Source organism: Corylus avellana, chromosome ca9, assembly GCF_901000735.1.
Source record: "Corylus avellana chromosome ca9, CavTom2PMs-1.0".
Lineage (NCBI taxonomy): Eukaryota > Viridiplantae > Streptophyta > Magnoliopsida > Fagales > Betulaceae > Corylus > Corylus avellana.
In genome coordinates this window covers 7,273,492-7,300,568 of record NC_081549.1, presented here as the reverse complement: position 1 = coordinate 7,300,568, position 27,077 = coordinate 7,273,492, and the positions used below count along the sequence as shown (strand labels likewise).

The window sequence follows — 27,077 nt, the reverse complement described above, 5'->3', positions numbered from 1 at the left end:
GCTGGCCAAATGTCAGCCCTGCACTGTAGCTGGAACAGTGCCGTTCCAGCTACAGTGCGGGGCTTTCCTTTACCAAACATACTATGTGGCATCATGGAATTGGCTGTGAAGTAGGCATTATTAGCTGTACTAAGTTATGGTGTGAACACAATACAGGCTTGCTTGTTTTACAAGGCATCGAATATATAATTACTTTTTTGAAATAAAGACGTGAGTGATTCGTATCAAACAACAAGCGTAATCCAAAAGGATATGAGAACCGTTGACCAACGAGAAGTTGCCAAAAAAGAAAAAGAAAGAAAGAAAAAAAAAAAAAAAAAAAGTTAAATACATTTTCTTGTGGTTTGCACTAAAATCAAATAGCCACTTGAATTTTCAAAAATATCACAAATAGTACTTATAGTAAACAAATAAATTCACTTGGTACTTCCGTCAAGATTCTGTTATAGCTTTTAACGGAGCTCCACGTCACCTTTACACGTGGTGTGAAACCCAAGCCATCCTGTTTGGCTTAGGGGTGATACCATGCCACGTGTAAGGGTGACGTGACATTGCGTTAAAAATTTTAACAGAATTTTGACGAAAGTACTAAGTGGGTTTATTTGCTTACCACAAGTACTGTTTATGACATTTTTAAAAATTCATATGGCTATTTAATTTTGGTGCAAATCACAAATACTGAAAATATATTTAACCCAAAAACAAATAGCCTTTGATCTACGGCATAAAAAAGAAGAATGAAGTCACATGTGGGGGCCTGTTGGGCTCTCTTTGCTTGCAACAAAATTAAACCTTTTAATCTCTCTCTCTCTCATGCACCCGTTGACTTTAGAAACAACCCAAATTAATAACCAATCTTCTGGCCAATGCCATGGCTTCACCAATCATATCGTGAAGGAGATGAACGGTACAACAGGCTCCTCCGGGGGACTTCTTGACAACATCGGAAGCTTTGGCTATGGAATTGGAGTTTCAGTTGGGATGCTGTTGCTCATCACAACCATCACCTTGGCTTCCTATTGTTGCACCAGGATAGAGCAGCCAGGTGGAGCCCCGGCAAGTCAAAGGACTGCTCCTCATGATCAGCCATCCGATGATCAACCACAAAACTTTGTCATCGATGTGGGACTCGATGAGGCAACCATCCTCAGCTATCCGAAGCTGCTTTACTCTGAAGCCAAGATCAATAAGACAGACTCCACAGCCACATGCTGCTCCGTATGTTTAGCAGACTACAAGAGTAGTGATATGCTCCGCCTGCTGCCGGATTGCGGCCACCTCTTTCATCTCAAGTGTATCGACCCGTGGTTGCGGCTGCACCCGACATGTCCTGTCTGTAGAACATCTCCATTGCCGACTCCGCTGTCGACGCCTCTGGCCGAGGTGGTTCCATTGGCGAGCAGGAGGGATTGATGGCTAGATTGGTCTTTTTTTTTTTTTTTTTTCCCCAAAAACTTGTACACTGTAAAAGTTGCACTAGTTATTGGAGCTCCCACACATGAAAACTCTTTTGCTATAACGAAAATTCATCAATTCTTTTTTCTCTTTTCTGTGGCCTTAGAAGTTAGATCTAATTCTGCATCATACAGAGACAGAAATATTTGTAAAATGCATTTGTAATTCCTCCTGTTCTCTCCCACACATGTTCTAATTATCCTTCTTTACAACAGATAAAGAAGGATGACAAAACTGTAGAAACTCAATATGCCACAAATCATCCTCTTTGGTTGATAACACCAAATTTTCTAAAGATTTTCTGATGCTATGAGACCCCACAACATCCTCAGAAGAATATCTTTCCAGCAGAATTTGGAACAATTCCCACACTGCCAAGCTGCAAGATTCCCAAGTATGCTCTTCTAGAGGCCTGCACTCTTTGGAAATTCAGTGTATTTTTTGCTACTCTTTCTTTCATGGCAAGGCTTGGATATCATTCCCCATTCCTTTTATAATCACAGCCTGAAAACTTCAGAAACCATCTTTTGCCTTACTAAGAAGATCACAAGCCACATCTTCTTGCTTATTATCCAAACTTCAGATTTTATATAAAAGGGAAATCTGCCTCTTCAACTTGCAGAAGATCTCCAAGTCTTTGGCTCTGCCATCATGCTTAAGATTTTCATGTACATCTCTGATCTGAAGTTGAATGCCACTTTCAAGCTTCTCCAATAACATTACTCGCAAAACCCTGGTTGAAATTAAACATTGAAATTAATCCCCAACCTTTAAAAACAAACACCTGCTCTTCAAATCACATGATCTGAAATAATTCATACGAGAGAAACATCCAAGAAGTGTTTTCCCCCAATGTGAAGAGAGTAAGTCGAATGTTATGTTAACTTAAAAGAGGCATCTGCATTTAGAGAATCCAGCAAAATCTGGGCCCAGAAAACATAAAACTTAGAAAAATCGAAAAAATTTCAACAAAAACATGCTGCATAACTTCTTTCATAAGAAACTCTTTGTGCATCAAATCCTCATGCCATCCCCTCAAAAGGGTCAAACTTAATTGATCTCCCCTTCCCCTATATACCTCTTAACTCTAATATTTCTACAAGACTACAACCAGACTCCCTGCATATTTCACTGCATGTCTGCAAATAAGACTGCAATATAGGACTTGCTTATCATGTTAACATGCATGAATATCATCAAACAAAAACATTGGCACATGCATCCTTAATTCCAGTTAACACAATGATAACATTTTGTGTCTTCCAATACCCTTATATTGCAATAATAACCCAAATTAATCCCAATAGAAACAGCACTTTCTTTCCTAATCTTCTTGGCTAACTTTCCCGAGTAACACTACACATCACCCCATTTCCCCCAAAGCTTATGCAGTGATACTTGCATAGGGATTAATTTTTTGATTGAAAAATCACGCCACATCAACTTTCAGGCCACAAAACACCAAAACCCAGACGAGCATATAATATAATGCAACATCCATGTTCAGAGGCGAGGAAAAACGTGCAAGTACTAAAAATTCTCACTCTGTTTTCGCAGACAGGCACTTGATCCCAAGTACCAGTACTAGTTATTTACTATAAAATTACATTTTATAATTAGATACCCATTTCTCTTTCTTAAAACCCCAGAAATATTAATTTGCACCTCCCAAAAAAAAAAGAAAAAAGAAAAAAGAAAACCACAATGTTTGTTAAAAAAAGGGGAAAAAAAAAATACCATTTAGAAGCTAAACAGTTAACTGAGGTGGTTAATAACCGGTAACCGCTTACCCTTATATATAATATATTAAATATATATAAAAAATAATAATATACCAAAAGAAAGTTGTTTTGGTGTTTAATACCATTTAAAATAGGTCCTAAATAGTTCAAACCATTTAAAATATGCCCTAAAAAGGCCCAATGTATGCCCAAAATACCAAAATAGGTCCAAAAGGCCCATATCTAAAAAGCGGTTATGCGGTGCGATTTTGAATTTCAATAACTGTTAATGGCCTAAGGCGGTGCGATTGTAGTTAGAGGCAATAGCCAGCAACTGTAACCATTACAATTTGTATACCCCTATGAAACATCATCTACTGTCCAGTACTATGCCATGTTGCCTACATGGATCAACTTGTAGATGTGCTTATATACCCTTACGGCACATATTAGGTGAAAATTTTGTGATTTTTTTCTGAACACATCCTCCTTGTGTAACACATATTTTCTAGTTCCTATATGTAATTTGAGATATTTGAATGGACAGAATGATCCAATATGAAAGATTGGATGGTAATTGGAAATGGGCACTTCGGAAAGCCCAAGAATCTCTAAGACTGATTTGAGAACAGCTAATCTTCAAGAAACCTTTTACTGAATAATTATTTTCATGCCCTATACTATTCTATTATCAATCTTATATAGGTTAACCCCTAAACTCAAGCCTAACTATTTCTAGTATAAGATAACACCCTTGTTGTATGCTTTCAGCCTACATAAAACGTATGGTCGTGTTTGATATATAGAAGAGAGAGAGAGAGAGAGTTTAGTTTACAATAGTAAGACTTTGACAATAACTCTACTTAGTTCTATAGATATACAATAAGGCTATAGATTACATAGTTTCTAAGTGTTTGGGTTCTCTTTGGCCTTTATTTGTTGATGTAGTCTTATCTCCAATATCCCGGATGCATATTTAGGTGAAAAATAGCCCACATCCAATTATCTAGTTTAACCTAAAAAAAAAAAATGATAAGCTGCTACATAACCAATTTACTCATCAAATGTAAAATAATAATAATAGTAATAAATATAGGACAAAAATTTCACTCAAACCAGTATAGAGGAAATATCCTTCATCCCATTTAAAATAGTGTCAAGTGCCTATAAATATTTAAAACGTTAATTTAAGTTAGTAAACTCCAGCCACCCCCTTGACCAAAATGTGATGATCTGGCCACCCTATTTTGGCTAGAGCTACCCGTTTAATTTTTCTTTTTCTTTTTTTCTTTTTTTAATAGTTTTAGTTTTTTGATGTTTTTATTTTTTAATTATTAAATATTTTAATATTTAATGAATTTTATATTAATTTTTTAATTTTTTAATTTTAATTTTATTTATTTAACAAAACTTGGTCCTTTAATGCCCAAAATGTGGTCGTTTTGGGCTACCGTAGGGTGCGGTAGTTTTGGACTACCGCACCTAAGCCTCTCCCTAAGTTAGTAAACTACTATTAATGACCTTAAGAATTTAATGTGCATTTTAAATATTTATAGACACTTGGCACTTTTAAATAAATGGATTAGAGGAAATTTCCTCCTAACTGGTTTGGGAAAAAATTATGTCCATAAATATATCATTGAAAATCTATTTTATTATTCTCTCTTCTCAATAAATATATCATTAAAAAAATATTTAAATAAAATCGTGAAAATATATAGATAAAATACATAGTAACTCAACTAAAAGAAAAAGATAGTAACTTTGAATAGTAATTAAAATGTAACTAAAATTAAAAATTAAAAAAAAAAAAAGTGATTTTTTTTTTTTAACTAAAATTAAGAAAAAATTTATTGAACCTGATGCGAATGTTTTAGGTGTTGCAACTTGTCTTTCGCTCTTGCCCTTTAGGGGTGTCAATGCCCGGTTATTGGCAAAAATCACTAATCATAACTACCTTAGCGGTTATTAAATTTCACTAACCGCAACCGTAACTGGTTAGCGGTTAGTAGTTAGTAAAACATGTAACCGCCCACTATAATTGCTTTTTCAAAATTAGGCGTTTTGGGTTTTCTCAAGATAAACATATAACCAATTTTCAGTTTTGGGCTTTTTGTTTTTGGATCACTGTAGCATTTTTACCTCATTTGTTTTTTGCATTTTTAGTGTCTTCTTGGGCCAAATTGCTATAAAAAAGCTCATATTGAAAAATCAAAAACATTTGACCCCAAATTTACATTTACTTGTACTTTTTTTTTTAAAAAAAAAAATCCTTAAATATAAATCATAACATGTTAAATTTAATATGATTAATTTGAATAAAGTATTTGAATTGTCATTGAATCATATGATTAAATATTTGATCTTATATATTTATATTATTCATATGCATATATGTATAATTATAATGTATAACATACATAGACTTATAAGTTTATAACATACATTGGAACTAAGTTTCTAGGTACTTAATTGTTATATTAGTATGAATTGATATACTTTTTTTTTTTTTTTTTTAGTATGAATTGATATACTTATGATTTATGTCATATTATATATGTATAATTTATTATTATATAATCAAATGATTTAATGATCAATTGATCATATGATATAATCATATAAATTATAGTGATAATATATTAATACTCAAATTGTAATTTAATTATTTAAAAAAAAAATTGTGATTTAATGGTGAATTAATTATGTTATATGTATAAATATTATTATAATTATAATTATAAAAATATATTATATAAAAAAACGGTTAGCGGTTAGCTGTTATTGGGTTAGTAAACCCAATAACTGCTAACTGTTAGACGGTTATAGCAGTTAAGCGGTTAATAGTCAGTGATTATAGCGGTTAAAAAAGGACACCCCTAGCCCTTAAAAAAATAATAATAATAAATTTAAAAAAAAAAAAAAAAAACCTGAGATGGCAACAAAATTCAGTAATACAGATGAAGTGAAAGGTGCCTTAAGAAAAGAAAGCTTCGAGAAGGAATTAAAAGAGACGGTATGATAGCAGGGAAGACAAAAATTATATATATATATAAACATCTGAGACCTGTAAACCCACCTAACGTTCCGAAAGCCAACTACCGATCCTTTGGTCTTCGTTTTCTTCTTCTTTTTCTATCCCCCAAATCCCAAATCCTCACGACCCAGAATTCCTTACCTACTGTTTTTCGTATAAACATCATTTGTTTTGACAGGTTGCAGAATCTAAACCATGGAAGCCGTTCACTTCAAGTTTCTCGCGCCCCTCCTCCTTGCGCTTTGTCTGGTTGTGCCTTTGGCCCTCGCAACCGACGTCAAATACTGCGGTCAATCTCTCTCTCTATCTCTCTAAACTTTTTGAATTCTCTGAATCGATTCATTATTCTTTTGCTGGACAATCTGTATCATTTTGATCACTTTATTATCAGAAACTCGGATGCTTTTCTGTTTATTGTGACTGATATGTCGGAGTGATCAATTGGGTTTCAATTTGTTTCGATGATTAAGAAATTTTATGTGGTAATTATGTGATGTCGTTCATGGGATTCGTTTATTTTGACGTAAAAAATTTAATATTGGTAGTTTCTTCAATACAATTTTCTCTTATTTTGATGATATTTGTCTATTACTTCTCGATTTCTTCGATATAATATTGTTAGTCAGCTTTATGTCGATTACTTATTCAATACAACCACTTTTAATGATATTTGTCGATTACTTATAAAATAAATAAATAAATAAATTCTCTTATTTTGAAAAATAAGAATAAAAATTGTTACTTGTACAATGTAAAGCTGAGATGCTAAAGGGAATTGATCATAAGATGGGGTATTTTTATCTTGTCCCTTAATGTTTATATGGGTTTCTTGTGACAAGGTGAATCTTGTAGCTGATATATGTCACATTTTCTAACTTTTTTGTAGATAAGAATGCTGACTATGACGTTAAGGTCAGCAAGGTTGAGATAATCCCGGATCCTGTAGTGAGAGGCAAGCCGGCTACCTTCAGCATCTCTGCCTGTTCAGGTACTGCTCTGCTGGATGTTGGTCATTGACCTTTTACATGTCTTCTTGGCTTTTGGGTTGTGCGTGTGTTGCTTATTTGATACTTATCATTACTTGGCATTGTTTATTTAACTGATCGAGATTGGGAATTATTGTTTTGGTAAATCAGAAGTTGTGTATATGCACGATAGCCTTTGGGTGAAACGGCACTTCCACTCTCATAACTATGGGGTGGGTGAAGTCTTGGTTTCAAGTCCTGTGGAGTGTATGAGTTACATACCAATAATAAAAAAAGAAAAATAAAATGTATGTGTGCACAATATCAAAATGGTTTTTCTTGTGTACTTAGAGGTGCCTTACACTTTTAATGATATTTCAATCAAAAAAATGATATTAAAATGACTATAGGCTGTAGTCTTAGAATCAGGTCAAGTCCAGCTTCCCACCATTTTCTTTATTTTCTTTTGCGGTGGGTGGGGATGTTTGTCAGGCCATTTCTCAACTTTTTGGATCATGGACCTCTCTGTTAACAACTTAGAACATCTCCAACAAGGTTAGGTAAAATAGCTAGCCAACAAGTGCAATTCTCTATTTTAACTACTACTTTTTCAATACACTCTAACAACTTCTCTATTTTCTTTAAATATTATTTCTCTCTTTGTTTTTTGTAAGAATATATATATATATATATTCTTACAAAAAAAATGGAGGCCAATATGAGATAAAAGCTAAAATCAATGATTTTCCTGGAAGGTGAATATATTTAAATCAAATTACAATATGCATTGTTATAAAGATCAAATTCAGAACCTCAATTATAGAAGCAGTTTCAAGTATAAAGTTCACAATTAAACCATGGTACAAGATACAATTTTGAGGTTTTACACAATCTGCTAGAGATGCTCTTAGAACGAGTCTGTAAAAAGATTTACCGAGAACCAAATTTTATGCATAACATTTATATTTGAAGGTGGCATGTGGTTGTGGGACATTGCATCTAATGAGTGTATAATAGCTGATATGGTTGTGGTCAGTATCATGGCTGCATGATAACTGAAAATCTGTACCACTTTCTAAATTGCCAGTAAGTAGATGGCCAGCCATGAGACAGAAGAAAACTGAGGGAGATAAATTATAAGGGAAGTGCTAGGGAGCCAAACAAATGAACCCAGAAAAATTTTCAAACTGATGTGGCAGACCGTGAGTGGCAGACAAGGAAGAGGGAATTGCATTTTTTTAATTTAAGAACCCTTGTCTCGTCAGTTTGAAAATTTTTTTTTGGTTCATTTGTTTGGCTCCCTAGCACTTCTCAAATTATAAACAAAACTATAACATACATTTCATTACTTGGGTTTTAACATTAAGTACCTGTAGATGGATATGCAAATGGAAATCACAAGAAGCTTCTTGGGTGAGACCCACCCCCAAGCCCCCCACCCCCTTTTCATGATTGTGTCTTGTGCTTGCACGTGTCTGCTTTCTTAAATTACCTGTTTATGAGAGAAAGCTAGGATCTCTTTTCCTTGTCTTCCACCCGTTTTAATCCATTACATTCAATTTTTTATTGAAAAACTCAATCCACGGGGCTGGTGACATTATGATAAAATGAAAACCAGCTTGGACAAACCCATGTCCCTTGAAATAGTAATTTGGATTTTAGTTTTGATGCGTGAACTTGTTTGTATACACAATGTAGGGAAAGATGAAGATATCTCTGGAGGAAAAATGGTGATTGAGGTTTCATATTTTGGATGGCACATCCACAGTGAGACTCATGACCTTTGCGGAGAGACATCTTGCCCTATTTCGACTGGAGATTTTGTGGTTTCTCACTCACAAGATTTACCTGGATTCACTCCACCGGTAAGTCATTATTCTATTTCCATATTTAACATTTATGTTTTGTTTTGTTTTACTATTGCTGACTTGCAAGCTGGAACATGCCCTTTCAAGTTTAATTGTTGGTTTCCATCAGAAGCAATCCAAAGACTCAGGTCTCAGCCTCATTTGGTGTATTCATTTGAGTCATTTTCTGAGAGTTGCTTAAAATATTACCTCAGAAGGGATTCACCCTTGTGAATAAATCTAATAAAACTCGATGGTAGGTTTACTTGATAATTTATTATCTCAAACTGCACATGGTATCCGTAAAACAACTTGCCATTATTTAGTTGTAGCCCTACTTCACTTCTGGCGATAGAATGCTAAGCTGGGATAGAGTAGGCTCTGTTTGATGCAATATTAGTGAATAGTGATGTTGAATCTTAAATCATTTGTGATGTTTCATGTCTCTGACAATGTTTGACGCATGCAGGGCTCATACTCTCTTAAAATGAAGATGTTTGATGCAGCCAAAAAGGAGTTGACATGCATTGGTTTCGATTTTGACATCGGCTTTGCATCGTCTTTGGCCGATAGCTAAGTGCTTCCAAGAATGATTGTCCAAGTCTCCATAATCACCATATGAGTAGCATGTAAAAAGAATTTATGCTTTCAAACTTCACTTTGCTATTACGATCCGATGTATAATTGTGACCATCTCTACTACTTGGCAGACTATTGGGAAGTTACCCCAGAGTGTATGATAAACTGTTCTGGCATGCAGATAGACAGTGTTTGGTAATTTTTATGTCGGGTATGAGAGAGACAGAGAGAGAGAGAGAGAGTGAAAGCAAAATCTAACCCCTTTACAAATGAATCTAATTTCTGTGAGTCCAATGTTAAACAGGAACCCCACCGCAATCTTGATGTTTTCCCCTTTGCTATCTCCTCTTTGTTACTTCTTTTTTAGTTTTCCTAGTATTTTGTTTGGGTTATTAGAGATTAGATCTGCAAAAATTCACAATCTCCACCACCCACGCGCTTCCTCCATCATCACCGGCTACCATTCAACCATCTACTGGCCTCCTATTGCTCCTTTGATCTCCTGCTGAATATTTACTCAATCACAACACTGCTGGCTCTCTTTTGTACAATTCTTTTGGTTTACCAAAAATTCGAGATCCGGGTCTGGACCTCAAAAAATTCAATCTTGGTGGTTCTTTGTCCCACTACCTTAGATGGTGTCCAATTTGTCAATGTACAACTACCTCTTCTCCTTGGCTCTCTCATAAGTTGATACTTATCAGGAGCCAAAGTAAAAATGTGTTTCATTTGTGGACTCCCACAACACCCACCATGGGCAACTACCTTCTCCACCTTTAGAGATTCCCTTTGAAGCTGTGGTTGGATTGCCATTAAAAGATCAGATTTTTTTTGGCCTTTGTATTTTAGATTCTATAATTTTTTTTTTTTTTTTTTCAAACTGTAGTGCTCGATTGTTACTCATCTCTAAAAAATAATAATAATAAATAAATAAATAAATAAAAGGTACAGTGTAAGTTCAATATGAGAGTATTAACAGTATATCAACCCCATACCTTTTTTGACAAATGTGTGTATGCATGCATTCATGTGTGATGTGTCTGCAAACTTCAGTGCTGACATATATATATAGCAGTAAATAATCAAGTTAATGAAGCATCCTCCTCCCAGGCAAATTCAGAGGATTGAGCCAAATCCCAGGTTCTATGTTTAATTGATTAAGAAAAAAAAAAAAAAAGGACGAAAGGGAAAGATGCTGTGGCCCTCTTGCTTTTGAAATTATGTCAATCGGCACACCATGTCTCCCGGGGATTGGCTCTGCTCCTATGCCACCTTCTGTACAAGTGTAATCAGCCCAATCAAACTGTGCCATGTTAAGCCATGATCACCCTGGTGGCCAATCAAGCATGGGCATTTTAGCCATATATGCATGTACCAGTCTCAGTCCCATGGTGGAATTGACAAACATACCCCCCTCTAAACATGATTTAGCCACCAAATTGGTTGGTGATGGGTCAGTGGATTGTAATGGAGATTGGAGAGAAGCATGATGGACATGCCCCATGCAGTGATCATTCAAAACTTTAAAAAGCAGCTTTTTTCAGTTTCCACTTTCCAGAAATTGGAAACCAAAAGAGAAGTGTCATCCTCCTTCTGTCTTCTATTCTCCTCACAAGTCCTTCTCATCACCCACAAGGGCAAGAACTCACCCTTCCCTTTCTTCAAACTTCGTACCATCACATCACATGCATTGTAATCCGGAAACTGTAGATAGATTAGAATTTTGGGTATGAAAGGAATGAGGGGAAAATTCTTGAGGAAATTGAAATTCATCCCATCTTTGAGCACCTTCAAACAAGGTCTAGTCCTTCAGCCAGACCCCCAAGAAAAGCTTTACAAAGAACAAGATCAGAAGGGCAGCTCTGGCTCTCCTAGAGATGAAGAGATGGAATTGGAGTACTTTTGTGTTGGGAAAAAGGATAACTTTAAATCCCCCATGAAGTCCAAAGAAGTGATCATGATGATGGAAGATTGCAGTACACATGAAGCAAATGGCAGTGAAGAATGCACATCTCTGCTAGATTTTGAAGAGAAATGTCCACCAGGAGGAAGCGAGTCGATCATTTTCTACACAACAAGCTTGAGGGGCATCAGGAAAACATTTGAAGACTGCAACACAATCCGGTTCTTGTTGGAAAGCTTCAAAGTGTTGTTCTATGAGAGGGATGTTTCAATGCATTTGGAATACAGGGAAGAGCTGTGGAGAATCTTGGGTGGAAAAGTCATCCCTCCAAGGCTTTTCATAAAGGGGAGGTGCATTGGAGGAGCTGATGAAGTGGCTGGATTGCATGAGCAAGGCAAGCTTAGGAAGCTTTTGGAAGGCATCCCACTTGACCTCTCCACTTCATGCAGAGGGTGTGCCAATGCCAGGTTTGTGGTTTGCCTTAATTGCAGTGGCAGCAGGAAGATTGTTGCAGATGGGGAGAACAACAACAACAGTGAAATATTGTACATCAGATGCCCTGAATGCAATGAAAATGGGTTGGTCCAATGCCCAATTTGCTGCTGAAAATCTAACCAATATTGCCTTTTTTCTAGCTCTTCCCCATCTGGTCATGACAAGTAGTGTGCTTTAATTTCCTTCTCTTAGTTCTCTTGGTCTTCATGTTACACTATTCTTCAAACTTGTATAATACTTAAAACTGATTGCTGTTGCAGTAGCTTGCCTTGGTGGAGAAAGCACAGCATAATGTTGTATAATTTTCAATAGGGAACCTTTCATCCTGGGATTAAAGTTCAAAGAGAATGTTATTGCTATGGCATCTTTAACATATTGAATATTTAGAGAGATTTAGAACCTTTAGGGACTCTATGCATTAATGAATGATTCAACTTCTGTGTGATTTATTCTGAGATTGATAAATTTGAATTTCATTTCTAGTAGAAATTCTGAATATGATGAGAGGGGAACAATACAGAAATGGAATGATGAGTAGGGAAGAACAAGCACATGGGTGTTGATAAAATATAGAAAAAGTCACTGAGTATCAAAAGGTTACGAGCAAGGAAGAGTTTGAGCTTATGATGAAGCATGCACGCCAACAACTTTATGCCAAAGTGTGGACATTGCTTTTCCTTATTTTATTTTCATTATTTTCTTTGATGGTCAAGAAGACAAAGGAATCTACTCAATCGGGGAGAAATTTAATCAATTAGAGCAACAAATTTGTTATGTTTATGACAATGGAAGAAACATATGGGACCAGGTTAAACAAGACGACCCTGATTGACAGCCTTAGCCCAGGGACCAGAAAATGGTGCAAGACAGTCAGCAAATTGAAGTCTAGATGATACACTACATCTTGTTGGTGTTATTATATAGAAAAATGATAGAAATCATTCTCTCGCCCATTTCTTGTACATCTTTATCTAGTGGATGGGCAAATTCATTGGGTCATACAAATTCAATGATAAATTTACAAAAGTGATGGACATACTCCTGGCCATTTCTTGTACATTTTTGTACCGTGGATGGGCAAATTCGTTAGGTTCTACAAATTCAATAATAAATTTACAAAAGGGATAGACATAAGATGGTTAAGGGAATGATGGGTAACTCTATTACTAGACTAGAGAGCCTAAAACCAGCCTTCATCCATTCATTTAAGCCGCCAAATGGTGACCAACTTTAGCTTGGTTTAGCAGCTGCAATGAGTAGAGAGTTAAGGCTCATAAGGGAGATAATAAGGGATCGATATTCTCAACAATTAGTTGTCCGAATTATACTTGTCAGGGGTAAGTAGGCCATGGACTTTGAACTATTCGAAACAAGTGGGTTTTGCAACCTCGGCTTCGTTTGATAAACGATTTTGTTTTGGTTTTGGTTCGATACAGTAGCAAGAAGTGATTGATGTGAAAAAAAAGTAAGAATATTTTTTTAAAAAAAAAAAAGTGAAAAAGTAAGAATGTTTGGTATGAAAAAATGAAAAAAATTTGTTTTGTAGTGATTTTTTTATTTGAATAATAATAAAAAATGATTGATATGATATAAAAAGTAAGAGAATATTAAAAAAATAAAAAAGTGTGATGAATAGTGTAGAGCCAAAAACAGGCAAAATCGTTTATCAAACGATGCCCTCATCTTTGTAACGTGCAATTTGAACAACCAACTTACAAGAATTCTTATCCGATAATAAGGACCAAGATAAGTTCTTAGACGACTCATGTTCGTGTGTCGGGTTCAAGTAGTGATGAGTTATGGGTATAAGACTATATATGTTAATCCTAACTCGACCCATTTAATTAAACGTGTCAGACTCTTCAACTCTAACTCACTAATTTCATGTTTAGTTTGTGTTGAGTTTCACAGGTAATGTCAAATATTGTCAACCCTTGTGTCATGTGTCAAGTTTGAATCTTGTTGAGGCATAAGTATAAAACTATATAAATCAATTATAACCCAACCAATTTAATTAAATAAGTCAAACCCATCAACTTTGACCCGCTAATTTCGTATTGGGTTCGTCTCAAATTCACAGATCGTGCTAAAAATTGACAATCCTACCTGCAATCTTGTGCTTTAAGTTAGAGGTAGCCCAATAATAAACCCAGGCTTAACCGAGCATAAAACAACCCTTTTGAAGACAGTAACATAGCAATCACCAACTTGTCCTGGGGCAAACTTATAAACCCAATCAGCTTAACTAACCTCTAATTTCAATTAAATTAAGGTCAAATCTAAAGTTTACCTACCAATCAAAGTCAATTAAATGTATTCTTTTTCACCTTTCTATGATTCTATCTATCTAAATTCATATTCTTTGTTCTCTCCCTATTTAATATATCTTTCTTTACCATTAAGCCTTCAATCTATTTTCATTTCAAATTAAATTTCTCTTTCCCATCGATATCTATTTTATGATAATTCAGGTTTATATATTCAACTAAAAGCTACAATTTCCTTTCCTTTTTTTATTTATTTATTTTTTTAATTGGGTCCCAAAGGTTAGACTCATACAAACTTAACGGCTTATCTCAACCAATAACTGACATGGTCAAGAATCTCAGCCTAAACTTTAATCAATCATAATTATCATCACATTAATAGAAAACTAGTAACAAAATTGACCAAAAATCAAAAAGCCTTTAAATAGAAGGGATAGCCTATGATAGGCCGGAAAGGAATTGACGTTGAAGTTGGATGAGGATCGTTTTCGGCCTGTCATTTTCATAAATTAGGCCCAAAAGGGACTTCCCTTACGTGGCAATTTTTTGGCTTTACCCTTTTAGCATTAATATTAATTCACTCATAATGAACCAAAAAATTGTGTATTTTTTTCTTCACCGTTTCAATTTTATTTATTATGATTTAAAGTTTGTGTTAGGATTGTCAATTTTTGACACAACTTTCGAACCCGACATGAAATTAAATGATTAGGGTTGAGGAGTTTAACCCGTTTAATTAAATGGATCAGAATAAAGTTGACTTATATAGTCTTATATCTATGTCTCGATACGACACGAATGACAATTTTTAACATAACCCGTGAACCCGACATAAACCCAATACAAAATTAGAGTATTAAGGTTTAAGAGTTTGACTTGTTTAAATAAATGAGTCGAGTTAGAATTTACTTATATAATCTTATAAAATAGATAATACCTGTTTTATTTTAAATTAAATGGAGGGGATGGAATATTCGAACCGTGTGCTGCTGGGGCCAGAGTCTCTGTAGGAAATCTTTCACTCCATCCATGGGATAACATTTGAAGTTGGTCACGAAAAAAGAACATGCAAATTACAGAAACCTTTTTTCATGTCCTTCCACGCAACAACCTTGAAAAGATCATCTTTACATCGAAGAGAATGCAGCAAAATTGGGATGGAATATTGGGTCCAATTGTCCAAATATAAATGATTGTTTGAAATGCAGAATCCTGAATGTAAGCCATATAAGATTCTCAATGTCAAATCCAAGGGAATATTTTTATATGGGAATTGGAATCAGAGAGCAGATGCAAGCAAAAGCAACAATAGTTGGATTATGCCTATATGAGTCTATAAGAGTCTGCAAAAGTTAAAAATCTTCCAAAAGGAGAATTTTTCGATATTTGCAAGAAAAAGTTGGATTCATGTGGAAAGTTAAGGGTGATTCAGTTGAAAAGGAGATTACAGTTGTGTACAGAACACCCCTTTCCAAGAAAGATAAAAGGAGAATAGGGGAAATGGCATGAGAAAGAGGCAGACACAACACAAGCTCCATTAACATTGAAAAAAAAAATACAGACTGTTCCATTTGCAGTCCCATCTCTCTCTCATATACCACTCAAAAAGATCACATGGGCTCTTCTTAGTTAAAACAATGCACATCAAAAGACACCCCATAATCGAAAAAGAAAAAACAAGTTAGAGTAATCACACTTCCTATAATTTTACACGAAGTCCTCTAAGCAGGCAACCTCTGAGAATGGGTCTTCCATATTTTGTGTTGCAGCTGCAGTCGTTTCACATTGTGGTTGTTGTAAGCAATGGGTGTAGTTGAATTCAATCTGCAACCGGTGATGAAGAGGTGTTGAGGTCATTAGACCTTTCTTTATATCAACCTGCAATTCCCTTATTGGAATTGCAGCCAAGAAGCTCTTTATGTACTCTTTGCAGGATTCCTTCCCTCTGCATACAAACTCCTCTTCCTCTTCACTCTTTATGGGTTCCTCAGGCTTGGCTACATAACCCTCTTCCTTTGTGTTAGCTGGCTGGCCCTGCCTGTTCTTGTGTTCTGCTGCTGTTGTTACAATCTGCTGGTCGCCGGCTGTTTTTTCTTCTGATGATTCTGCAGCATCTGGCATTTTGTAAATTACCGTATTGCTGTCAAATTTCAAGATATAGGCCTGATCGCATCCTTCGTATAGCCTCTCCCCCAACGTGTCAATGATGTAATAAGCTTCTGGCTCAACCTTGAGGATGAAAAAATGGTCATTCCAACTGACAATATAAACCTGAGGTTCACGGCTGCTTGGACATTCTGAACCAGCACGGCTTATCTCATCCCAAATGTTGTCAAAGGACATTGCACCATGCAGGAAGTCAAATCTTCCCTCGTCCATCCCCTCTGGATGGAAAAACCCAATAATGGACTTCCCAGGAACTACAGAAAGAGGGCGTATCTTGGCTTGAAGGACTGTTTCAAGATCAAAGTGCTTGTCGGGGAACCGCTCCTTATAGGTTTCGTTCTCACAAAGGTGCCTCCACTCTAATGAGCCTTCTCTGATAAGGCTATCAAATTGGGACTTTATGGGCATGAGATCATGGTTGTTTTGAAACCAATCGGCAATGACAGCAACAAGGGCTGTACATGCACTCTCGCCTGCTGCCCGCTCGCTCCGCTGATCAATGGAAGCAAAGAAAACCTGGGTCTCAAGCTTCATGTGTCCATCACGACTTGTTACTTCTTTCTGCTCCCAACTGCCTACGGCAAAGTTGTCATCCCCAAACTCAGAAACTGAGGATCGATTTGCAGATGAATCCTCCTCTGTCTTGTGCCACTGTCAAGATGGTAGCAATAATTTGCATTTAGAATTTCATTAACAGTTATTTGGTACTAGTCGTAAAAGACAACAAACTAGAAAAAGATTAAATATCATCCTGACAGGATGTATTTCATAATTTAACACTTTATACACTTCTGATTTGAGATCAAGGAGATAATGAACTATTTTATGATCAAGTTTCAGCTTGCTTCTTCTATGTGCAAAAATTTTAGAATATGGGATTGGCATAGTAATTTTTGTAAGCAAAAGGTTTGGGTATTGTTAATCACAAAAACAATTGGAATTAAGACCTTTCCACAACCATGAAAAATATGCAATTAGGAGCAGACTCTTACCCCAAGACAAAGAGATTCATCAGAGCTAAGCTGTCTACGATCAAAATCAATGTCGTCTCCACCTTCTTCTCCATAGGCCTTCTTCAGCAATGGCTCTCCTTTGGCTTTAGGAGACCTAAAGCTCAGCTTCCTCTTCCTCCAAGGTAGAATGCTGCGCTTTGAACTTTGCAATAGAGGTGGCTCAGCCACTGATGCAGTTGACTCCTCAATTTTTGAGCACCCAACATCAGATTTCCGATTGCTAAAGTAAACCCAATCCTCATCTTCACTATTGATCCTCATACTTGAATAAAATGATCCTCCAGCACAATTAGCAGATGCCAGTGAGCCATAACTAAAAGACTTCCTGACAATGGAATCCTCCTTGCCCTCATCTACTTCTCCATCCTCAAAATCATCAAGCGAGTCCGAGTCAAAGGGATAATTATACTCACCGTCCTCACTCCTGGCAGAGCACCTGCCCTCACTGCTATCTTCCTCACGGCACGCCTTTTTTGCTCTCCTGGAGGACACATACTCTGTAAATATTTTTACTTTTCTGAGACCAGCTTTAATTGCAGAAAGCTCATCCTTATCCTTTTCTGTTGAGACAATTTCTCCCGATTGGGGTGGCGATGGAACAGGAACTGCTGATCTCTGCACTGGTTCCATGGTTTCTTGAGTCGTTCTCAGTTCCAATAAGCTCAGTGATATCTATATGAACAATAAAGGGTAGAGATCAGAACATAACAAAATTGGACAGCAAAATGAAAAGGAACTGTAAGTCTGCTCCCTAACAAGCACAGGAAAGTGATTCAGAGGCACATACACAGAGTGAAGGAGAAGGCTCAGTAGCATTGCCAGAGAGTGTGAGAGGAATGTTTAATTCAAACTCTTTTTGATCAGCTGCAGAAGCATATTCAGCAAGGTTCAATGAAGCTGTTCCAACAACAGGAACCTTGTTCTTTGGCCCTTGACTTCGATTCAATCCCTGGATTGCAAAAATGTAGACAAATTTTATCACGAAAAGTCCATCGACAATTCTCCAAAATAAAAAAATAAAGGATGGTAAAAATCAGATAAAATGATAAGAAACCCCCACTGCATGTTACAACCAGAACTTTATACCATTCTAAATAGGAATGTAACAAAAACATATATCATATCTACAACGGCATAAAATTATATAGCTTCTCTCTTAATATGTGACAACTACAATTAGAAGAAAAATTACAAAACGTTCCAGGTCTTACAAGGCAAAAATACTTTAAAGCAATCTACTCCAAACCCACGAACGGGGCAATAAGAACCCACAAATTTCCGAAAGTTACATATTTTTTGATACCTCAAACCGTCAAAGATGGAACAGATAATCAGGACCAAACCACCGGTCAAGTACCCTTCAAAATAAATGTAATTCCACAAACCTTTACCACCTCAATTGCAGAATCAAAGACTTGATATCACGTCAATTCAACCATTGATTCCACAGAGAGGAAGTGAGGAACCAAGAAACCTTCGTTCTTATAAGTCAACCACAGAAAGTAATTTGACAGAAAAAGTAAACAATAGCAGAAAGACAAAATACTTCGCAAGTGCCACTATTCAACAATCAAAATCATATATCAGGCTTAAAATTCCAATTAACAGTAAATCCAATGCAAATTAATCTCCCAAAAGCCACAAGATTTTCAAGATTCACGCCCTTAGATCGAACACAATCAAACCAAACCAAAAAAAAAAAAAAAAAACCCACAAGATTACTCAAAAAACCATCGAAAGCCACAAAATTCCTATAAAATCTTAGAAAACGTAAAAACCAACGAATTTATGTTTATAGTAATCAAAATCACAAAGACCCACAAAAGAAAACCCAATAAAAAGAAGCGGTTTACACAAAGAGACTCACATTGAAGACAGTGAAAGCGACCTCCCAGGGATGAAACACATTGTCCTTGTAGGCGGAGAGAGTACAGAGGGTCTGAAACGCCTCGTCCCACTCCACGACAACGCCGTTTTGGTAGGCCTCGGCCTCGGCCTCGGCCCCCACCTCCACCTCCTTTGTGAAGTTTCTCTTCACGGCCGTCCTCCTCAGCGAGCTCAGCGCCAGCTTCGGGCCCTTCCACTTGATCTCCACCACCAATCCCGCCTTCTCTACGCCCTCCCGCACCAGATCGCCCCCCTCCAGCCTCCTCACGACCAGCCTCACCTCGTACTTCTTCGACACCAGAGGCGGCCACGGCCGCCACTTCATCATCTTCACCACCATTTCCCAACCAAACAAAAGCAACCACCTTAATATCAACGAAACCCAATTGTCGCGAAAATCCCCGAACACAGCCCCAAGAAATCCGTAGAGAAATTTAGGAAAGAGAAAAACGAAACACACAAAACTCCAAACGGTTAAATTTATCCCCTTTTTTTTTTCACATCCGAGAAAAACTCCGGGGAGAGAAAGTGAGAGAGAAAAGGATTGGAAGAGAATATGCCGTTATATAGTGGCGATGAGAGAAACAGAGAGAGAGAGAGAGAGAGAGATAGAATACTGTGGCAACGTTGATGGGTTTGGGAAATGAGGGAACTACTCGGGTCGGGGATTGGTTGGGTTAAACTTTAAAGAGTCTTCGTTGTTAACCATGGTTGGGTTAACAGTGAGAGACCATCCTGGGTTAAGGGTTATTGAATAAAACAACGGATTGTTTTTGTGACATTGTGGGTATCACCGGGACTAACGGCGTATTAACGAGGTAGTTGACTTCCGTCCTGTTTTGGTCTTCGCTTTCAGGGTTTGTTTGTTATATTATATCCGGATTGCTTTTTGAGTTTTATCCAGTTAAGAGAATCGTTGGATAATCCTCCTAACCGAACAGCTGTTTTTTTTTGTTTTTTTTTAAGGAAAGCTTAGCTTAAGCCTTATCCTTCCTTTAACAAGAATTTCAATGTTGGCGGATATAATGTCACTTTTTTTCATTAAATCTTTAAATAAATGTAATATTATTTACACGGTTAGATATATTAATGCAATAATTTTAAATTCTAATTATTTTAAATGAGATAAAGAAGATTGTTATTATCCCTCTAAATTATCACGCCTTATGCAATAGGATTTGAAATTTCAGATCTACGTCGTCTATTTTTCATCTAAGAGTCATTGTTTTGCCACGTATCCTACTACTAATAAAGTAATAAATATTTATTATTTTATTAATAGTGAGACACATTGCAGAACAATGACCATTTGATAGAAAATGGACGGCTTAAATTTAAAATTTTAGAAACTAAAATTTTCTAAGAATTTCAGTAGATCTTGATCCTATGCAATGTTCCTTCAAAATTTAAAATTTTACAATGTGAATGTTCTATCAATTCCTTTCAATCACCTCTCCGTTAGGATTTTCATTAAAGATTAATGAAAGAAGCGAAAAATGACCAAAATATATTCATTCACAAAATAAAAAATGTGTAAAAAATCACCCACGGCCTTATCTTTCTTTTATTTTTTTATTTATTTTTTTAACTTAAAGAGTATATTTGTATTTTAAAATGTTTACAGGGGTAAATGGGACATTTCACTCATTAATTGTTTGGGTTAACAAAATTCCTAACGACAAGGAGTAATTAAAAGTGGCTGATACAACCAACACTCACATTACAAACCTTTTTTTTTTTTTTTTTAACTTTTGGAGATATTGCAAAAGGCCTAGTAGTTTGGAGATGCATGAAGTTTTTCTTTTATTTTGTTATTATCTTTTATATCTTTTAGAAAATTTAAATTATAATCTTATTTTTTAATAAGATAATTTAAATTTTATTAAATTGAAAATAATGATAAGTGTAAAGAAAGATAACTAATTTGGGGCAAAATCCTATTCCAAGGTAAGTGTTACACTGTAATTGCTTCCTATTTAAGGTTAATTTAATTTAGGCACGATTGATATACTGGAATGATGATTATGTGGGTGGAATACAACAAATTAGAATTAAATGATCATTTTTATTCGTTCGATAACAACACATGAATAACCAAAATTTCTAACTAAAATGAATTTAAATTTCAACTAAATTTCTTAAAATACCATTACTTAAAAAAAATAACATAATAATAGTACACACTCCTCCTGGTCAGCGCCACCCCGACCATCGTGGACCAGATCCAAGCCATCTGGTAGTTGTGACCACTATATGACTATTCAGAAGTCGTCGCAAGGCCTGCAACCACTCCCAAGCCATAACGGTGGTTGCGGCCAGCCCCGACAGTGCATATCGAGTGTGGTCGTACCACGCATGAACAAGGAGCTTCGGAGATGGTGCGACCACCCAAATTTTTTTTGATTTTTTTAATTCATGGGTGAATACATATTTTGAACCTCAAAGGAGAAGTAATTATTTCTCATTTTAGAGGAATAATTATGAATTGTATTAGGAATAATCCTACTCAGCTAACCCTATAGATCCTGGGCTTTTAGACCAATGATAGGCCCACGACCCAGATAGGAAAATTCCCGGGATTGGCATATCCCGGGAAGACACAAAGTATTCAAAGAGTTATTCCTAGGACAAGCACCTCCCGAGATCATCGGATATCTCCGGGACAAAACATCTCCCGAGGTGATAGGTATTACTTCAATACGAAAGATTCCAGGAACTTTCATCTCTTAACCGACATAAAGCACTATAGGAGTATGGATCTTAATCCAAGACCGATTAGAACTCTTTCAAGAATCTGATACAATAGCCGTACTTCAAACCTAATTAGAGTAGGACCTCAAGCCAATTCAAATTCTTGGCACTCTTATATCAAGTTGAAAAATGAGACCTAGTATGAGTCCAATTCTACAACCTTGCATATAAATAGGCCCCTACACCAAATACAACACCTAGACTAAATAATTTGGCTTTGAGCATACACTTGAATTAAATGAGCTAACTTAAACATCAGAGGAAGATCTGCCAAAGTTCTCTTAATTGTTCATTGTTTTATATTCTCGTAACTAAACAACATAATAAATATTCTATTTCCGGTTCTATTCTTACATACTAAACATGATCTTATAAACATTTTAAAGCAATTTTTTTAAATTTATATCTTGGTTGTTGAACTTTGAGTGATTTAAGTTAATTTTCATTACAAATTGATAACCAACGAGTTGTTCAAATCACTAGATTATCTAATTTCTCTAATTTTTTTTTTTTTTTAAAAAAAAAAAAAAATTATGACGAAGCGTTGGGAATTCAATATGACTGCGACTAATCGTCAAAATAAGTGGAATTCCCTTTCTCACATGTAGCAAATAATTGCAAAGACTAAAAATCCCTTTAGACTGGTCATGGAAAAATGTTATTTAGAATTCAAACTTAATTTTCCCTGTTCAAGCAGGAGCTAATAAATATATCTCAACCAACTGCTATTAACAAATAAAAATCTCAAACCATACCCCACACATCAATTGAAAGGTCGGGTGATTATCAGTAGTGGTGGTTCAGCAGTCTCAAAAAAAATTTTAAAGTGGTTAGACATGTATTAGGATGAGAGTTCAACTTTCTAAATGAGAATCATCAGTCCTATTAGTATTAACCATTTTGGGTGTCACTGATGTTTTGATAGGACTGTGTTACACTATGATTCAATCAGACTTGAGGAAGCGCTTGTAAAATTTTCACCATCTAAGCCCTTTTTGTGCGGCTCTCAGCGAGCAAATACTACTATGATCACGCCTAAGTAAAATAGTTACAGTTAATTTATCCCGCCTATCTTTCTTGCTTTAAAATAAAAAAATTTGGAAGGTTGGGTGGCCTCTTTTTACCTTTTGTGAGTAGACGTATAGACTTACTATTTTTCATTCTTTTATTGTAAGTTATAGGGAATTGAATACCAGGTGCTCAAAGTAGTACAAGTTCTCATGATTCTAAATTTTTACTTCTAAGTAATCTGACCACCAACCTAATGAGTAATGGCCAGTATATGCATCTTTACAAAAATAGTTACTTTTTTTTTTTCTTTTTTCTTTTTATGAATAATAATTTATAGTCAAAATTCAAAATCCTAGAAGGAGCATTTGTGTAATTACAAATTCTAATTAACTTGTATTTAATTAATCTCCCCTTTTTCACGTCAAGTTCAGACTTTTAGGGTTAGAAAAGGGGTTGATGGAGACATGGGGTATGGCTTGCTTTCACAAGGATTGAACCCAATGGTGGGCTAACTCTTGAATCATTTACAATTATTAGTATCCCAAAATACTGCACACAATCACATTATTGCAATTTAAATAAAAGTCCTCACTATCAATATGGTCATTTTTGCTGATTTCATAACACTTTCTTTTTTTCTTTTTCTTTTTTAATTCCATGTCAAATAAAGCCAAAATCTATGTTAGTTGAAAATTTTTGTTTTGGTTTTTGTTTTCTTAACAAATAATTGAAACATAAAAACGATTTTCACTTTCATGTCACGTCAGAACAAGTTTACAAATAAATACAAAAAAACACTCCCGGAGACTCATCAACAGACAGATATTAGAGTAAAAGTATTAACAAACAACTCAAAATATAAAAACACTTACAAAATACTCAAAAGTACTTTCATATGCACAGCAAATCAAAACATTTTTTTAAGCATGAAAACAAAACCCACACTAAAAAAAGTTTTGACAAATGAACTAAGACCCCCGGATGAGCATATCAACTTTTATTTTTTTTTATTCTCCCGAGGTTTTAGTCAACGGTTCAGATTTAGCGTTTGATTGGTTTTGTAGTTTTAAAATGTGCGATTAACTTATTTCCAAATTTCTTATTGGATTTAGTTAGTTTTTTTTTCCCACACAACAATTTTTGTTGTTTTTGGGGTTGGCATTAATTGTGTTATATTAGTGAATAATAATGATAAGTCAACGTTTAAGGTGGCCCAACCAATGAGAGTTAGTGATGACTTTGGACACAGACGTTTGACTCCATGCGCGACACATGGGCTGGGTGGCCATGTGGTTTTTTGCTTAAAAGGGTGGGTAGGGATGGATGACTTTTTGGGTATCCTTTCTGTGAGGCACACACACAAGTTAATATTTTCCTCTCTTGATGGGACACCCTTTGGCTTTACAGCTTGGCTTTTGGCCTGTTTTGACGTTTTTAGACCCTTTCAAGTTGGGGAAATGATTCCATTTTCCCTTCAACTTGAAACCCAGTTTGAATTCTTCATCCCCACTCCTCCTATCTACTCCTCTCATTGCTTCTACTTCCATGCTAAGACATTTGGGTTTGCCCTAAACTAAACAAAATCATTTTATTCTGATTTGGGTCGCCCCGATATGTCACTTTCGAGGGCATTTGTTTAAGAAGCCAGTAACGCTATTCTTCACACCAGTGCCAGTTAACGCGACGTATTCACGTTAACTGAATATTTTTATTATGTAAGTGACAAACACTATTGCAGCTTGTAAGTGGGGTGGAATTGGGATTGAAAATGAAGCTTGAGATAGACATTATAATCAGTTTCTATTGAGGCAATGTGTTCCTATAACTCTCCACAAAATGTAAAGTGCAAGAGAAGTGCATGCATCAGACGATTCAGACCACATGCTTCTGGCCTACCAAACCTCGTCTTGTTCTTTTCACTATGTAATTAGGATTTAGGTAGGGTTGAATTACAATTAACCATCATGCAACAATGTAGTAGTGGGGGATATTATTAAAGTAATGATTAAGTGATTAAATTTATTTTTTCCTATAAGCTTAGAAAAGTGGTGATTTAATATGGTATCAGAGTCAAAAAGTTATGAGATCGAACCTTGATTCCATCAAATCACCTCCATTTAAATTAAATATTCCGCATGTTGGGTCTCACATATTAAAATGGAGTTTGAACTCACACGTGAGAGGGAATGTTACAGTAATGATTAAGTGATTAAATTTATCTCTTCCTATAAACTTAAGTTTATGAAAAAATTGGTGATTTAACATATATGACGCACTCTAAGCCCCTTGCCATGCCTCATCCTAACGATACCAAGACTCAACATGAACCAAAAACGAAATTAGTGAGTTGAAAATTTTGGCATGTTAATCTAATTGATCGGGTTATAATTGACTTATATAGTTTTTTATTCATATTTAGACAGAACACGGTCCAAACCCGACACACGACACTAGAATTGACAATTTTTTACACTACCCGTGAACCTGATATGAATCCAACATTATGTTAGTAAATTAGGATTGAAGAGTCCAACCTATATAATTCTATACCTATGATTCAATACAATCAAAACCCGACACATGAACACGAATTCTCACTCTTAAGCTTAAATTTAATCTTAATTCTTAATCATGTGTACTTAGGCACCATCTCTTTATTTTGTAATCAAGATTTGTATCACTCGTGCTTGAAGCTGAAAAGACAAACTTACCCTTTTTTTTTAAAAAAAAAAAATATGGTAGAGAGATGAATTTGCTGTCCTCAAAGTATAAATTAATTGATTTAAGTAATTAAACAGCATGAAGATTTCCGAATTTGTAGGGTATATGTCACGTAGGCATTGAAGATTTTATTATTTTGAATATATTATGTGTGTGTGAGTCACAATCTGGACTGAGAATACAATGCATTTCATTGCAGTGATTGGAGCAGTCCTTATAAATTCATATTGGAATCCAATTATAAATATATATTAAAAAAATGATAAGAAATTATAGAGTAATCATTGTTATTAATTTGCCAACTTGAAACCAATTGGCCAGGAAGCCATGTGGAAATTCCCATCTATGTTTACGAAACATAATTTGTCTTATTCTTTTTTTTTTTATTATTATTATTTATTTAATAATAAACGAAGGGTCATGACTCATACAGCTAGCAAGACAAAGATCAAATCTCACAGTACTGTAATTTTAAAATTATTGCCGTAGTAATTGATATTCTAGTGAAAGGCTATTGGAATTATCTCTATTTAACCTATGGATAGAATGTTCCTCAAATAAACTATATATATATATATATATATATATATATTAAAATTATGTTTTATATAGTCTACACCCACCAATATCTGAACAGAAGAAATTGATTTTGCTAATAGGTTTATAAGATCCAAGCCATGCGAAGAGACAAAGGCCTGCCATCACCGGCCATTTAATTGGGAAGATTTTTTTTTTTTAATAAGTAATTAATTGGGAAGAAATCCATTGGCTATATAAGGGAAAACAATTTTTTATAATTACAGAAACAACTAATAAAGTAAACCATTTTACATCAAATGCTGTTAAAGTAGTATAATTTTTAGGAGAAAATCCACTTTACCCCCCTAAAGTTTCAGAGGTTTTTTAATTTGAACCCCAAAGTTTAAAAAGTGGCAATGTACCCCCCCAATGTTTCAAAAACTTTCAATTTAAACCTTCCGTTACAATTTCCGTTAAATTGGACGGAAATTTTTTTAAAAAAAGTCTGAGGGTAATTATGTAATTTTAGAGATTTCCGTCCAATTTAACGGAAATTATTAACGGAAGGTTTAAATTGAAAATTTTTGAAACATTGGGGAGGTACATTGCCACTTTTTAAACTTTTGGGTTCAAATTGAAAAACTCCTGAAATTTCAGGGAGATAAAGTGAATTTTTTCCTAATTTTTATTATAAGTCTTTACAAATTAATTTGTCAGTTTACCTCGTATTTATTTTATCA

The 27,077-nt window shown here is 35.3% G+C and overlaps 4 protein-coding genes across 4 annotated transcripts; 3 read left to right on the top strand and 1 right to left on the bottom strand.

The window, feature by feature from the left end:
* The first annotated feature begins 881 nt into the window (after window positions 1–881).
* Window positions 882–1,456, top strand: LOC132162100 (RING-H2 finger protein ATL70-like). The gene has a single exon (XM_059572350.1). It carries the CDS (start codon window positions 901–903, stop codon window positions 1,411–1,413), a length of 513 nt encoding a protein of 170 aa, XP_059428333.1. The 5' UTR covers window positions 882–900; the 3' UTR covers window positions 1,414–1,456.
* Window positions 1,457–6,249: 4,793 nt separating this feature from the next.
* LOC132162613 (uncharacterized) lies at window positions 6,250–9,784 on the top strand. The gene is made up of 4 exons (XM_059572887.1): window positions 6,250–6,502; window positions 7,100–7,201; window positions 8,877–9,043; window positions 9,495–9,784. The coding sequence occupies exons 1-4, from the start codon at window positions 6,409–6,411 to the stop codon at window positions 9,600–9,602; spliced, it is 471 nt and encodes a 156-aa protein (XP_059428870.1). The 5' UTR covers window positions 6,250–6,408; the 3' UTR covers window positions 9,603–9,784.
* A 1,368-nt stretch (window positions 9,785–11,152) lies between these two features.
* On the top strand, window positions 11,153–12,403 carry LOC132161858 (uncharacterized protein At5g39865-like). The gene has a single exon (XM_059572063.1). The coding sequence runs from the start codon at window positions 11,334–11,336 to the stop codon at window positions 12,111–12,113; it is 780 nt and encodes a 259-aa protein (XP_059428046.1). The 5' UTR covers window positions 11,153–11,333; the 3' UTR covers window positions 12,114–12,403.
* A 3,384-nt stretch (window positions 12,404–15,787) lies between these two features.
* LOC132161665 (uncharacterized) lies at window positions 15,788–19,970 on the bottom strand. Its single transcript, XM_059571835.1, has 4 exons — window positions 19,316–19,970; window positions 18,236–18,397; window positions 17,428–18,120; window positions 15,788–17,086 (listed from the first exon to the last, which is right to left on the bottom strand). The coding sequence occupies exons 1-4, from the start codon at window positions 19,673–19,675 to the stop codon at window positions 15,977–15,979; spliced, it is 2,325 nt and encodes a 774-aa protein (XP_059427818.1). The 5' UTR covers window positions 19,676–19,970; the 3' UTR covers window positions 15,788–15,976.
* Between the last annotated feature and the right edge of the window lie 7,107 nt (window positions 19,971–27,077).